This window comes from Fusarium fujikuroi, chromosome FFUJ_chr11 (genome assembly GCF_900079805.1).
Source record: "Fusarium fujikuroi IMI 58289 draft genome, chromosome FFUJ_chr11".
In the NCBI taxonomy this organism is placed as follows: domain Eukaryota; kingdom Fungi; phylum Ascomycota; class Sordariomycetes; order Hypocreales; family Nectriaceae; genus Fusarium; species Fusarium fujikuroi.
The window spans coordinates 2225011-2239251 of NC_036632.1; the positions used below are offsets into that span (position 1 = coordinate 2225011).

General features: G+C 44.3%; 8 protein-coding genes; 4 read left to right on the plus strand and 4 right to left on the minus strand.

The window, feature by feature from the left end:
• Nucleotides 1-15: 15 nt before the first annotated feature.
• FFUJ_12067 (trichothecene 3-O-acetyltransferase) lies at nt 16-1386 on the minus strand (the record flags this gene model as incomplete). The annotated part of the gene is made up of 1 exon (XM_023571036.1): nt 16-1386. One exon carries the CDS (start codon nt 1384-1386, stop codon nt 16-18), a length of 1371 nt encoding a protein of 456 aa, XP_023438126.1.
• A 429-nt stretch (nt 1387-1815) lies between these two features.
• Nucleotides 1816-3717, plus strand: FFUJ_12068 (uncharacterized protein; the record flags this gene model as incomplete). XM_023571037.1 has 3 exons in its annotated part: nt 1816-2338; nt 2390-2777; nt 2832-3717. The coding sequence occupies 3 exons, from the start codon at nt 1816-1818 to the stop codon at nt 3715-3717; spliced, it is 1797 nt and encodes a 598-aa protein (XP_023438055.1).
• Nucleotides 3718-4231: 514 nt separating this feature from the next.
• FFUJ_12069 (related to verA protein) lies at nt 4232-4996 on the minus strand (the record flags this gene model as incomplete). Its single annotated transcript, XM_023571038.1, has 1 exon — nt 4232-4996. The coding sequence occupies one exon, from the start codon at nt 4994-4996 to the stop codon at nt 4232-4234; it is 765 nt and encodes a 254-aa protein (XP_023438056.1).
• A 1421-nt stretch (nt 4997-6417) lies between these two features.
• Nucleotides 6418-7868, plus strand: FFUJ_12070 (related to NADH oxidase; the record flags this gene model as incomplete). XM_023571039.1 has 3 exons in its annotated part: nt 6418-6614; nt 6670-6926; nt 7015-7868. 3 exons carry the CDS (start codon nt 6418-6420, stop codon nt 7866-7868), a joined length of 1308 nt encoding a protein of 435 aa, XP_023438057.1.
• Nucleotides 7869-8156: 288 nt separating this feature from the next.
• Nucleotides 8157-8744, minus strand: FFUJ_14929 (uncharacterized protein; the record flags this gene model as incomplete). XM_023571041.1 has 3 exons in its annotated part: nt 8157-8428; nt 8475-8632; nt 8686-8744. The coding sequence occupies 3 exons, from the start codon at nt 8742-8744 to the stop codon at nt 8157-8159; spliced, it is 489 nt and encodes a 162-aa protein (XP_023438149.1).
• Nucleotides 8745-9130: 386 nt separating this feature from the next.
• On the plus strand, nt 9131-10039 carry FFUJ_12071 (uncharacterized protein; the record flags this gene model as incomplete). Its single annotated transcript, XM_023571042.1, has 1 exon — nt 9131-10039. One exon carries the CDS (start codon nt 9131-9133, stop codon nt 10037-10039), a length of 909 nt encoding a protein of 302 aa, XP_023438058.1.
• A 730-nt stretch (nt 10040-10769) lies between these two features.
• Nucleotides 10770-11663, minus strand: FFUJ_12072 (related to 1-acyldihydroxyacetone-phosphate reductase; the record flags this gene model as incomplete). XM_023571043.1 has 2 exons in its annotated part: nt 10770-11169; nt 11230-11663. The coding sequence occupies 2 exons, from the start codon at nt 11661-11663 to the stop codon at nt 10770-10772; spliced, it is 834 nt and encodes a 277-aa protein (XP_023438059.1).
• Nucleotides 11664-11990: 327 nt separating this feature from the next.
• On the plus strand, nt 11991-13451 carry FFUJ_12073 (related to salicylate 1-monooxygenase; the record flags this gene model as incomplete). XM_023571044.1 has 3 exons in its annotated part: nt 11991-12516; nt 12578-12780; nt 12843-13451. The coding sequence occupies 3 exons, from the start codon at nt 11991-11993 to the stop codon at nt 13449-13451; spliced, it is 1338 nt and encodes a 445-aa protein (XP_023438060.1).
• Between the last annotated feature and the right edge of the window lie 790 nt (nt 13452-14241).

Sequence of the window (14241 nt, forward strand, 5' to 3'; positions counted from 1 at the left end):
ATATTAGGACTCTTTCTAATTAACTCTTAACCAATAATCCTGATATATCTCTTCCATTCCGAGTCTGTTTTTAAAAGCTCTAAGTCTACACTTGGAAGGCAAAGACAAAGGGGGGGTATAGTCGCCCTCAACAGGACTCATTGAGATGGAGCCTGTAATTGGAGTTGTCTTGGGGCGCCTAAGAAAGTATGATGGCCCAAGCAGGCCAAAAGCACTTGGACGCAGATCGTCGCCAGCAAGAGCGGAAGTTGCTCCCAGGTCCGTATTCGGGTTCGTTTTTCCACCGTAGAGAAGAAGAGACTTATCTGGTTCGCGGGCAATAAAAGTTGCGTAGCTGCGTAAAGTCCACTCGTTGTTGGACGAATCAAGAGCTTTTCGTAATCTATACGCAATATCTCCTAGACTTGACGACACAATGTGTTGTAGTGGAAGACGAAGATTGGCGTGGTACACCACATGGCCCATGTAGCCTAAGGGGATACCTCCAGCAAGGCGGCCATCAATAGCCCTGGAGAACTTGGATACTGTTCCGGGGTTTTGGGTGGATAGCCTCACTGTGCTGATACGTTGCCAACAAAAAGCGCATATGACATCGTTCTCCGAGAGCAGACCATTGTGAGAACTTGATGCAGACAGCTGCGTCAGTGCTATCTTCATCAATGCTTTCAGTGCAGCAATGGGGAGCTTGAAGTAGCACCAGGCTGGCGTTGACAAGACTGGTGGATAGGTGAAGCCAGGTGGACGGCGCAGATCCGTATAGTCTTTGATGGGCTCTCCGGGGCTAAGCAGTCTGACTACTGATCGTCTATCGCGATTTGCTTGTACAAGATCGGTCGGCGAGATTTGCTTTCCCTCGAGCGCAGAGGCGAGATGCCGTATAAACTGAAACGCAGCCGTGCCGTCCATGACAATGAGATGGAAACACATGGTGAGGAGCATCCCCCCGCTGATGAAGTTGGCCTGCAGCGCAACAATTGGTACGGGGGGCTCGAGTCTGTGACCTGCGTTCAAGCCCGGAAACGGCGAGACTATACTTGCGTCCAATTCTGAAATAGGCACCCCTCTCCGAATGAGATCATGCATCGTGGGCAATAAGGTATCGCAATCTTTGCGACGAAGAATCTCATTCTTGGGTCCATCTTTTGGCCATGGTACTGGCAAAAGACTTCCACCCTTCTCAATCACCTGACCATCGAGCCAGTCTATCTGATGAGTTAAGCTGCTGAGAGCATTCTCGAGAGCATCTGTACCAGCTTTGCGGGGTGTTTCTGGTGGGAGTTTGAAACCGAGGATCAATTGGGTATGTCCGTTAAGGGCTGGAAACTGTGACATAACGTCTTGAAAAGCGCTACTGTCGTGATTGCAAATTTGTGCCAGTTTTGACATATTGATAATTGTGCCAATCGTTTTGTTTGAGTCGATAATGCAAGTAATATTAAAGATGTTTTGATACAGCGACCCTGGCACAATTATGAAAGATATAATGCCATTTAAATTCACGCTTAATACTACGTTTTACAGAAAAAAATACTACTAGTAACACGCAGGGTTCTTGTATCTTGAAGTGAAGCGTTGAAAATAAACCGGACTAATGTAGTCCGTCCCTGTCGTGCCCCTAGAATTCGGAGTTTTGTTGTTCTCGCACTAACTACCAAGCCCGGGCCAATCAAACGAAAAGTTTATTCAACACACTGGACATCTCTAGAATGCTAAGTAGTCAAAATGAAGACCAATCTCCTGAAACGATTGATTTCTTCATCCTTTTACCTTGTTTCTTGTTCTCTAATATTACTATCAATTTACTCAATAATCAGCATGTTGATTAAGAAGGTGGCTTTGCAAGGTGTCAGCCTAGCATGGCTCGCTCTTCCGTTGGCTAATGCGTGGTACTGTCCTCCCCCGGGACCCGTTCTTCCTGCCGCCAAATCTCCTAGTACTAGCCCGCATATCAAAGAGGCCATTGATGATCTTTTCGCTGCCCTCAAACTCGTGTCTGAGACTTGGTATCCCAACACTGCTATTTCTGTAGCTGCCAAGTCCCTCCACGAGGAGACACCCTTCATATCCCACCACATCTATCCCATCGGCGGATTAAACACTAGTGGAGTAGCTGCTATCGATGAGGAAACGGTCTACCGTGTGTCTAGCGTTTCTAAGCTATTCCCCGTTCTCGCCCTTCTTCGACTTGGAGTCAGCCTCGAGGATCCAGTCATCAAGTATCTACCCGAGCTACGATCTATCAGAGTTGCCGAGGCCCCGGATGCCATCACAACTGTTGACTGGGAGCATATCACGATTGGGATGCTAGCATCTCATATGAGTGGGATCGCTGCCGAATGTCAGTATGCCATGCCCCAACACTCACATTCATGCTAAGATTATGTCCTAGATGCCGTCGACCTCGCTGCGGTTCCCTTTGACCTTGGCCCAGCATTCCAGGCACTTGATGAAAAGTCTTTCCCACCGTGTGCTGTGACTGGCCTGAACCCTGAGACTCTACCGCGATGCACGCGTGCCGACTTCTTCCGCGACTTTGGTGTTCGACATCCAGTCTTTGCTCCGGGAACTGCACCTGTCTACTCCAACATTGGAATTTTCCTACTAAGTCTTGTTGTTGAGGTAGTGTCCAAGGCGCCCTACGACACTTTTATCCAGCAGAATATCTTGGGTCCTCTCGGCATGACAAACACTACAACCGGTGCTGCGCCTGATGTCTCGTACGGCGCTATCGCTGTGAATCATACCAGCTGGGGCTTAGACCTCGGCTTTGAGAATCCGTATGTACTTTACCGTTCCTCCTTCAGTCAACCTTTTCATGCTAATAGACGAAGATCTGGGGGGTTCTATTCCAACACAAAGGATCTCTTGGCCTTCGGAAACGCGATTCTCGAGTATAAGCTGTTGGATCCCGTAACGACACGAAAGTGGCTGAGCCCTGTCGCCTTCACTGATTCTAGCGGCGTCATGGTCGGTTATTCATGGGAAATCATGCGTACCAAGAACATTACAGGGGATGGAAGAATCATACCCGCCAACTACAAGTCAGGACACCTTCCCGGCTATCAGGCAGCTCTCATCCTTGTGCCCGACTACGACCTTGTCTTAACAATCCTCGTAGCGGGACCCCTTCACGAAGCGACAGAGAGTCTCTTGCAGCATTTTGGCTCTCGCTTCATTGAACGCATGGTTCCTCCTTTGGAACAAGCTGCTAAAGATGACGCTCTTATTCGATACGGCGGTATTTACTCGGACCCTGCGAGCAACTCAACTTTGAGAATTGAACTTGATCATGGCCCAGGTCTGTCCTTGACTGAACTCACAGTTCGAGGAACGAACTTGTTGGTGGATCCTTTCGGCAAGCCAGCCCGCATTCGACTGTACCCCTCCAATCTAAAGACCAAGGACCGGGAGGCCTGGAGATCCATCACAAGCACTCTGACTGAGGAAGAAGTCGAGACAATTGAATCTGGTTTGATTTGGGAGCAAGGCACCTGTCCAACACTTGGGACGCTGGATAGGCGTGGGTACGGCTATAAGTCACTTGATGAGTTTATCTTCGAATTGGATGCATCTGGAAATGTCAAAAGCCTCAACTATCGCGCACTGGGCGTCAACTTTGAGAAGAACCAGGCGTCACCCAAGAATCAGCAACAGGAGCCTACAGAGGATCTTGTAATCTTGCTGAGGGCACTTTTGGTCAAGCTTGAGTCTAAGTAGGCTTAAGCTGTGCTCCTTGCTCCTGTGTGATTTCAATCAGAGCCCTGCGGCAATCCTATTCGTTTTATGGGTATAGGATAGTCGGGAGGTTTAAATCAGTATCTCTGACCTTGTAGCAAGCCCAAACTTGTTTCTGTCAACTGTCAAGTGTCATATCCACTAGACAAAGACATTTCAGACATATCCAACTAGTATATGCTTACAGAACAAATAATCACAATAGCCTTACTGAGTTCTATTATCTATGAGCCTATTATATCAAAATGAAGCTTTTAACCGTAATTGTTCCTTGTATGATTTCGGTGTTCTTTACCTTTGTGGCCTGGGAGCTGAAGCCTCTTTTAACCTCTCAACCTCATCACAGGTCTTTGTATGAGTTAGTGTTTAAAGATCTTGGCATGACAAATTACTTTCTGTTGATCCTTCACTAGTATATCATAGTGTCACTCAGATCTGTGAATGCTTGGTAGCCTTTTAGAGGATAGATAAAACTCTCCGCAAAAGCTACATCCTTCTAGACTAAGTGTTGCCCACTCCTGGTGCTGACAACTTCTCCAGTGCAGTTTCCATCCTTCATCAAATATATGTATGCTTCAGAAACATCCTCCACCAAACCTTCACTAGCAGTTGGGTTCTTGTTGGCCAGTGTATCACGCAGATTCGACTTTTGCTCTTCTGGAATCTGCGACCACAACCCCGTGCCTAGGACGTAGCCGGGCTTGACAAGATTAACTCGCACAGGCTTCATATCCAAGGCCAGACCACGAACGAAGCCTAACATTCCTTGGGCTATGTATGCAAGAACACTGCATCCAGGCTGGGGCTGATCTGCGATGCTCCCCGAAGTAAATGTCAGACTGGAATATCGGCTTGCAGGAAGGCGTCGCGAAGCAACTTTTGCCAAAATTACCATGGCCTGCAATTTCCTGTTCGCCAGTCGGAGGTATTGAACTGTTATAGTCTGAATCGATGTCGGGTGCGGGTGGGAGTTGGCGGCCGTCGTGACAATGTGGTCTACAGGATCGATCTTATCGAAAAGTGCCTCTAGGTCAACTTCAAGGCTTTCCACGTCTAGATCACAGCTGTATCCAGATACTTTGGCCTCTGGAAACTCTGACTTGATGTAGTTGACGGCCTTGTCAGCTGTGGCCTGTGACGAGCCAACAACGGTGACATGAGCAGCGTCACGGATTGCGGCCAGGGCAACACCTCGACCGATTCCACTTGTGCCGCCTATAACCAAGACATGCTTTCCAAGCAGCTTTTGAGAACCAGACATAATAATGGAGGTATTAGAGTTGAAGTCAAACTTGTAATAGTTCAATCTGTGAAGGGGCAAAGGAGCTTTAGCAGATAAGTATCTGACAAAAAGACAGTGGGGAAATTTAGCACATCGTTAGACTCGGAGTAAATATGTTGCTGAATTAACGTTTGTCCGGAATGAAAGCAATTATCTAGACCTCTTAAGATAAAAATTTAGAAACGTTCTCACTACTTTAGAAATACTCCTGTTTCCTTAGCAGTAAGAATAATCCCATCAACTAATTCTGCCACATCTGCCGACTTGATTGGTATACGATGATCTCCATCCCACTCAAGTACCCGGGCCGTATCTGCTCGGCAAAACTGGACTAACTCTCTATGCTTGGCTATTCTCTCATCCCTTAATCCATGAACATGAAGGGTTGGCAAATAGAGACGCTGGTACGTTTCACGCTCAAGCTCGTCACCCGTTACATCATATCGCATCCATAGCAATGGCCCGCAGCCTGCCATTAGTACGGCAAAGCGAAAATTTGCCTCTAACACAGCTGCGGTCGGTTCTCCCAACTGAGCATCCTTCTTCCGGGTCTGTTGTCTCCGCAGCAAGCTGGCTGCCATGTTGGCTCCTTGACTGAAGCCCAAGAGACCAACCCAAGGACCCCTACCTCCAGCCTCATCGTCTCTCTTCATGGCTGTAGCGAGACACTGGTCGATTTTCTTAATCTCTTCCTCGTCCGTAAAAGAGAACTGAGACGAATCGTTGTCAAAGACGTACCCAGGTCGTTTCCAGCTACGAAACGGAATCCATTCAGCATAAACAGATTCAACGTCTGGCCCAGGATGACTAAAGTAGGGTGCATTTATAAAAACAAATCGAAATGTCTTGTCGAGGCGGGCTCATATTGCTCGGCATTGAGCATGGAAAATGAGTGCATTGGTACCACCGCCGTGAAGGCAAAGAAGGCGCGGGAGTAAAAGAGACTCATCGGGCAGAATACAATCGATATGGCGCGAGGAACAAAATATGTCTTGTTGTGAGGGAACCATTGCGACACTTGTGATATGATACTTTTCGGGTTGGATGGGGTAAGCTGGTGTGTCCATGTCAACCCAGGACGTAGTACTTAGTCTTAAGTGTTTTAAAGATGCTTTCTGCCCTGGATAATCTATCTTCTCTATTTAAGAATCCTATTTATCTAAGTCCCAGATTTTTTAGTTATTAGTAGCTATAAAATAAACTATAAAACGCTTCAGGAGAATAAATAATCTACTTACATTATACAGCTGTACTCGGAGTTATGTTAAGAATTTAGAGAATTGAGTGTACAACCCTTGTATAAGAGGTATCCAACGGTTCACCAAATGCCCTTCTGTTTTCATCTACTCTCATTCTTGATACAGGCATATCATCTTTTGATTACTGTCCCCCACTAAGCAATGGCAAATCGCTGGCAGCAACAAGAAACATGCGACGTCTCGGCGCTCGCGAAACCCTTGGAGTTCAACTTTTCAAGGCGGATTGCCAAGAATCGCTTCATGAAAAGCGCCATGGCTGAGTCTTTGGCGACTTGGAGTGCTGATGAGCCAGAACATATTGGTATTGCCACGGAACAATACGCCAACCTTTACAAACGGTATTGATTTTCATGCGCAATTCGGTCAAGAAAGAAACTTATTATTGCTCTACAGGTTCGGGGAAGGTGATTGGGGTGTCATAGTCACAGGCCAAATTGATATTGATGCTCGCCTGTACAACCGTGGCAATATTGTCATCGGCAAGGAGCATCAGCCGATTCCAGGGGACCTACGATTTGAACGTCTGAAACAAGCTGCCGCAGCTGCAACTGCTCATGGCTCTTTGATCCTTGGACAAATAGTTCATGTGGGCAGGCAAGTTGATGCTAGGGTATCAGCGGAGACAATCTCCGCATCCCCTATCGCGTTGGGTATGTCCCTTTGAAGTTCTCCAAATGCCGCCGATACAACCTTGGTCGGTTTCGAAATTTATCACAAGCTGACTTAAGTCCTGATCAGAGCCAAAGTGGGGCATGACTTTTGCCAAACCCCGCGAGGCTACAAAGGCCGACTTGTCAGACGTGATCGAAAGCTTTGCCCATGCAGCTTGGTACCTCGAACAAGCCGGTTTTTCTGGTGTTCAATTACACGCAGCTCACGGCTTTTTGCTATCGGCATTCCTCTCCCCGTCCACCAACAATCGCACTGACGAGTACGGAGGAAGTCTATATAACCGTACACGTTTGATTCTAGAGATTATGAGAGCTATCAAAGCCAAAGTATCGCCCAATTTTATCCTGGGCATCAAGGTCAACAGTACCGAGTTTCAGGAGAATGGCTTCACTGGAGAAGACGCAGTGACTCTTTGCAAAGCACTGAGTGATGCCCAATTTGACTTTATCGAATTGACCGGAGGAACCTTTGAAGTACTCCACTTCGAAAAGAAAGCTCTGAGCACCACTACTAGAGAGGGCTTTTTTCTCGAATTTGCAAAGTCAATTATACCTGTACTCGACAAGACAAGGTCCTATACGTCAGGAGGCTTTCGTACTAGTGCTGGTATGGTGAGCGGAATCGCTACAGTTGACGGAGTAGGCTTAGCGCGTGCTGCAGCACAAGAGCCCTACTTGCCAAGGGACATTCTTTCTGGGGCCATCACGGCCGCTATCAGACCCATACAACCGTTTTTAGAGGTGCACCATATTTCGCTTGCCCTAGCGGGTAGCCAGATTCGTGAAATTGGCATGGGTCGAGATCCTCCTGACAGCAGTGATTGCGAAAAGATTCAAGGGGCGCTGAAGCAATTGCAAGTTTGGACCAAAACCGAGGTAGGGAAGAGACCCGGAATTGGCTGGCTCAAACTTGATGTGTAGATACATAATATTAATATCTAGAGGTTTTCACACATTATTCTAATACATTTATTACTCTACATCACTAAGACCTCTATTAGAAGCTATATATCACCAAGTTTATTAAGGCATACCAATACTTTATACTATAGTTCTTAACTACAAATAATACATTAAACTCACTTGTTAGCATTTAACTAAGATGTCTTAGCAATGAGCATACCTGGCAATTTACTATGGCATAATTACATGTAACGCTTATCCCCATAGCACAACTTTTATGAGCTTAAGGTGGAGTATATTATATCTTTACTTATAAGGCCGATTAATGTTATCCTTTAAATCGCCCTGGACCACATAAATCCTGACTAAATTATTCTGAAAAGCGAGCTTTAATGGGAGAATGCTTTGCGTAACCATTGCTCCCCTCAACCCGAGGTAGAAATGCATAATGACAGCAACAAGAATTCCAAAGATCTGTTTCCGAACAGCATTGAACAACAGGCTTCTGTCATGTTTGTATACAGTAGTTGTAATCGGGCGACCTTTCTTATCACTTAGTTGCACTTCGGATTTGTCGTCTATTAAATGTAAGTAACTCCTTTTAGGTTGCCGGTGAAAACTCACTCTTGTTTTCAATAGAAGCAAATACCATTGCCCATAGTGTTGCAATTGCAAGATTGCTTGCCACATAGACAGAGCGGAGAATGTTAAGGACGAGAGGGTCATCTAAGTTCAATCTCTTTGCAACCTGAATTGAGCATAAAATTATAATGATGTTAAGACTGGAATAGCTAAGAGTTAATTTTAGAGACATGAAGAGAGGCTTTATACATACAGGTAGGACTGGACAAGCCCTTTTAGAGTTGTAAATGTAAAAAGAAGAAAAGAAGCCATTTTTACAGTCTTTACTGCTATAATAAGCTATAAGATAGAGTAAAAAAGAGAGATACTAAAGTATAGCTTTATAAGGTTAAAAAACGAAAAATAAATTTAAAGTTTAATTAGTTTTTATATTAATTAAAGATAATTAATATTAATATCTTTACTTTAAGCTTTAAATAATTATATTATTTTATAAATTATTTTGTATTTTTATTAATTTATTTTTAAACTATATTAAGTTTATAAGAGAATAAAATATTTAGTTAAACAATATAATCCTTTAATTATCATTCTTTTTAAACAGTTAAATATAACTATAAAGTATATAAAGACTATAAGTAATACCTAAAAGTTATTTAATATCTTTATCAGATTTAAGTAAAATTACACATCTTGAGATGTCCTTGCTGTTAATTGTCGGTATTACAGGCCTGCTTGGCCAGCGTCTGGCTCAGGCTGCCCTTGACAACAGAATGCAGGTTCGAGGATTGGGACGAAGCCCAAGAAAGCTTACCACCACAATGGCGGAGCAACTGGAGTCTTTTATCCAGAGCGATAACTACTACGATATACCCGCCCTTGACCGCGCCGTTACTGGTGTAGATGCAGTGATTTGCGCGTACCAAGCCGATCCCGTGCTGAACCTCGACGGGTGCCTCTTGCTCCTTCGCGCAGCCGAAAGAGCAGGCGTCAAAACGTTTGTGGCACCGACCTGGAATAGTAACTGGTCGTCAATTAATTTTGGCGACTTCGAACTATACAACAGCGTCCTGGCATTCCTCGATCATGCTGCAGCCACGAGTCCGATCAAGCCAGCGTATATCATTACAGGCTTCTTCGCTGATTATCTGCTTCTGCCAGGAATGGGGCCCTTTGAGTCGGATGGCAAGTCAGCAAAGCTTCATTACTGGGGGGATCTGCACAAGAGGAAGATCCCATGGACTCCGATGGATGATGCCGCTGCGTGGACTATTGAGCTTCTGAAGCAGCCTGATGTGGTGGCTGGTAACGGAGGCATCTTCAAGTTTCAGTCCGGGGTGAACACTCTTGAAGAGCTGGCGGTGGAATACGAAAGGGTGACGGGCGTCGCGGTGGAATTAGTCAAAGACGGGAGTGCTGAAGATCTTCATAAAGAGCTACAGGCATCAAAGAACGCCAAAGGGAGAGCTGGCTGGCGCGAGTACCTATGGCTGTCTTGGTGCAATGTTGCTCTTCAGGGCAAGTGGGAGTTTCAAAACCCCCCAATGGCTATGGAAGCTACTCCGAGCACTTTTGGCGATGTCTTGGCAAAGCGTAATACTTATTAGTCTCAAAGAATTTAGAGAGTTATTGATATAAAGTTATGAGGAATTATTTATATCTAAGATTATAATACATCTCTAAAATATAAACATTATAGGTACTCTAGGTATTTAATATTAGTATGTTTATATTATCTTAATAATGAATTAAATCTCCTTACCTAATTGATGTAGCTTGATAAGCCTCTGAGATCGTAAAAAGAACTGTTCGGCAAGATGGCGATTGCTTTTTTGTGCTTTGTGGCATTCTTGCTTTTGCTTCTGGTTTGCAGGTAGACTGTCGATGGCGCGACAACTGAAATTTCCATCGTGAGCCAAAGCGCGTTGTTCCTAAATTGATACAGGCCATAATGTGGTTTAACAAATTAATTAGAAGATAATTGGGGAGTGTGTAATCAGACTTGGCTTTTTGGGCTGTATAGAAATTATTAGGACCATAAATATGTTAAATATTATTATTATAGAATTAAAGCGTTGTTTAGTAGTCTTACTGGAGTTAAGTTTTATTTCAAGGGAATATTTATCCGACAAGCATGACAGAACGCGCCCTCTTAGATGGATACTTTAAAACTTTACTTAAGGCCATCTTTTGCCTAAAAGTCCGTAACATTAAGTCCTGAACTTAAAAGATATTACTTAATTATTATAACTATCTTATTAAGTTTAGTTAGAAGTTTGCCACTTTAATAATATAAAAAATAAAGTAAAGTCTCATAAACTCTATCAACGTAAAGTTCTAAGTTTGCCTATGTGCCTTCCGAAGTGCAGATAAGCCTCTGTTTCTATGCAGAATAGATTCAACAAGCCAAGTCGGAAAGAGCCACGAGCCAACACTAGCTATGCCCGCTTCCCCACCACGCCAGATCTTTCCCCTCCGCCCACTAAGCGTATCTCTGACAATGGACGCTGCTGTGACCTCCACTGCCTCGTTGTTAGGTAGTTGCAATTCTCCCTTGGCCTGTCTTCGAATTATGCTCTCAATCGGTTTATACCAGGAGTCAGTTGGGAGTACCACATCGCAGCCATCATAGATTTCAGTATTGATAGCGCCAACCATAGCTGTCAGTACTCGGACCCCCAGAGGTTCGAGCTCAATCTTCAAGGTCTCGGAGATGAAGGTCATAGCAGCTTTGGAGCTATTGTAAATGCCTATATCCAATGACATTAGTTATTGAATGATGAATTGATAGACGCACTTTCCCTGCCATGCTAGAGGAACGGCTCCAGCCATAGACGCGATGTTCAATATCACTCCTTGAGTGCTTACTAATAGCGGTATGAATGCCTGCGTGACTCGCAGAGAACCCCACACGTTTACATCATACAAAGCTTTGGCGTCATTAATATCCGAGTGTACTAAAGGGCTAAAAGAGGCGCAGCCAGCATTATTGACAAGAATATCCAGTTTGATTCCCTGGGCTTGTATCTTCGCAAGAAGATCCGAGATCGATTCAGGCAATGTGACGTCCAGAGGGAAGATGTCGACGTTGGGTTTGGTTGCAAAAGGGCCAATCTTTTTTGTATCGCGTGCTGTGGCGATGACATGATAGCCAAGTTTGTGAAACTCTTCAGCCAAAGCATGACCAAGGCCTCCAGCGCTGCAACCGGTAATCAGAACTGTCTTCGTCATGGTTAAAATTGATGTGATACGGATAAAGAGATGATTTGGGTATGAGAGAAAAATTGCATGTAACGATATGATATACGATGTCGCTGCTAAACAAAACTCCGATATAATATTCCGTAAGTCGCTAAGAAGATCGCTGGCATGCTTGCTACAATGAAACATTGATACAAAACTCGACATTACGCATACCATGAAGTTGGGAACAATAGTTATTTGTACCTCTGCTCGCAACGCTTTTCAGCATATTATGAATCAGATTACCGCACTTAACTTTCCTTTTGGTTGAAGAATCTTCTAATCATCCGCTATCCATACAAAACGACCGTGAACATGAGTAACACGCAGTATGACTCTGTTGCGAAGAAGACGGAGAGATCATTCGAAATCGCAGTGATAGGAGGGGGTATTGTAGGTTTGATGGTAGCGATAGGACTGTTGAAACGTGGAATTGAGGTCACCGTCTTTGAGCAAGCTCAAGAGCTTACTGAATTCAGTGCTGGTTTTGCATTCACCGGTGTCGCCCGTGAGTGCCTGGAGCGACTAGATCCTCGCTTGTTGGAAGCCCTCGATCGTATCGGAGAGGTCAACCGCCATCCGTGCAATCGTTATTGGGATGGTTTCAACCCTACCACGCAAGAAGAAGCAGAATCCAAGGACTCCTTACTTTTTGAGGTATCAGCAAGAGATCTGGATTATAAAGGGTGCCTCAGATCTCATTTGTTACATGAGATGGCCAGTATGCTACCCGCCGGCTCGATCAAGCTGGGCAAACAATTGAAAGACTTGCAAGACGAAGGCAGCAACGACAAGGTTACTCTCACATTTTCTGACAAAAGCATATACGAGGTCGATGGTGGTGAGTTCTTTCATATGCATCTACGTATAGAGGCAGAGGCAGCTCTTCTAATGTAGTCCAGTAATTGGGTGTGACGGGGTCCGCTCGCGAACCCGGCAACTATTGGCGGGCCTCGACAATTTATCCTCGCAGGCGCACTTTTCTCATAAGGTTGCATATAGAGCTCTTGTACCTATTGCAGATGCTGTAACTGCCCTTGGCCACGACAAGGGAATGAATCAATGCACGCACATGGGACCTTCAGTGGCTATCGTTTCATATCCTGTAAGACATTTCTTACGTGCTTTTGATGGCTTGCTTGTACTAATCCACTGACTGGTTTAAAGGTAGCTCACTGGACCTTTCTCAACATTGCGATATTTATCCACGAACCAGGAGAATGGGAAAGTGAAAAGATGACAGCAGCAGCGACAAGGGATGAGTTGAGCGGTTATGTTTCTGACTGGAGCCCATCCATCCAAAATATTATTCAGAGACTGCCAGAAAATCTTACAAAATGGGCTCTATTCGACACGGCCGAGTATCCTGTATCTACTTACGCCAAAGGCCGTGTTTGTATAGCTGGAGATGCTGCTCACGCCACCACGCCTTTCCTCGGCGCTGGTGCCTGTATGGGCGTAGAGGACGCCCTCGTCCTGGCTACCACGTTAGATCTAGCCTTGGACCACATCAATGAGGAGGGCGCACATAGTAGGACCAAAGCTATCTCGGCTGCTTTCCAGGCCTACAGTAATGTGCGCCTCGAGAGATCCCAGTGGCTTGTGCAGGGATCTCGCGATATCGGGGACCTTTATCAGTGGAGAAATCCCAAGACTGGTCGAGACTCTCACAAATGTAGGGCAGAGCTTGTCGAACACCAAAGACGAATATGGGATTTTGATGCGAATGAGATGGTTACGGAAGCAGGAGATAGGTTTCTTAGTTTACTAAGCTAAGCTCTGCTAATGTCATTCAGCTTTTCCTGTAGCTAATACTTTTAAATTAACTCTAACATATTTTATATTACCTTCTTGTATTTATATGTTAGTTTATTTAATACTACTACTTAAAATCTTTACTTTATAAAACAATAAAATAATATAGTAAAGAAGATTCGTACCTTATATTATAATATTAATAAAATATAAAACTCTATATATTAAGATATATTATATATTTAAGCTTAAATTATTTACTTTCATATATCTATTTTAAGTAATATACTTCTATTAAGATACTTAAATTAAAGTAAATAATATAATAATATAATAATTCAATACTTTTCCCTTTTAAGCTTGCTTTATTTATTAAATAAAGACATTATGAACTTTTGCATAAATAAGGACAAAGCCACCGCTCCGGAGTTTTATAATAACTGTACCCAATGGACTACAGGTCCGGCACAACTTTGTGCTCTTATGTTACCTGGAACCTTAGCACAGCTTCGGTGAAAGTTTCATGCAATCGGTATAGTTGCGATTCTAAAAGAACGGCCACTGAAAAGATTAAGGCTTTCGCCTTTGTGTTATTTGGAAAAGCTCCTTCATAATTACTTCAACCTCCCAACCAGGAGCCAAGGATTGAGAAATAATCCCGTATCTTGAAATATTGTCCAACCACATCCCGGATTGCGGTTTCTATCTTCAGTGCATCCTTTCGTACAATCATTATCATACCACCTCCCAGCATACGTCAGTGACTTTGTCAATTCAACATTGTCTAAACCATCTCTCGCAGTGATATCAG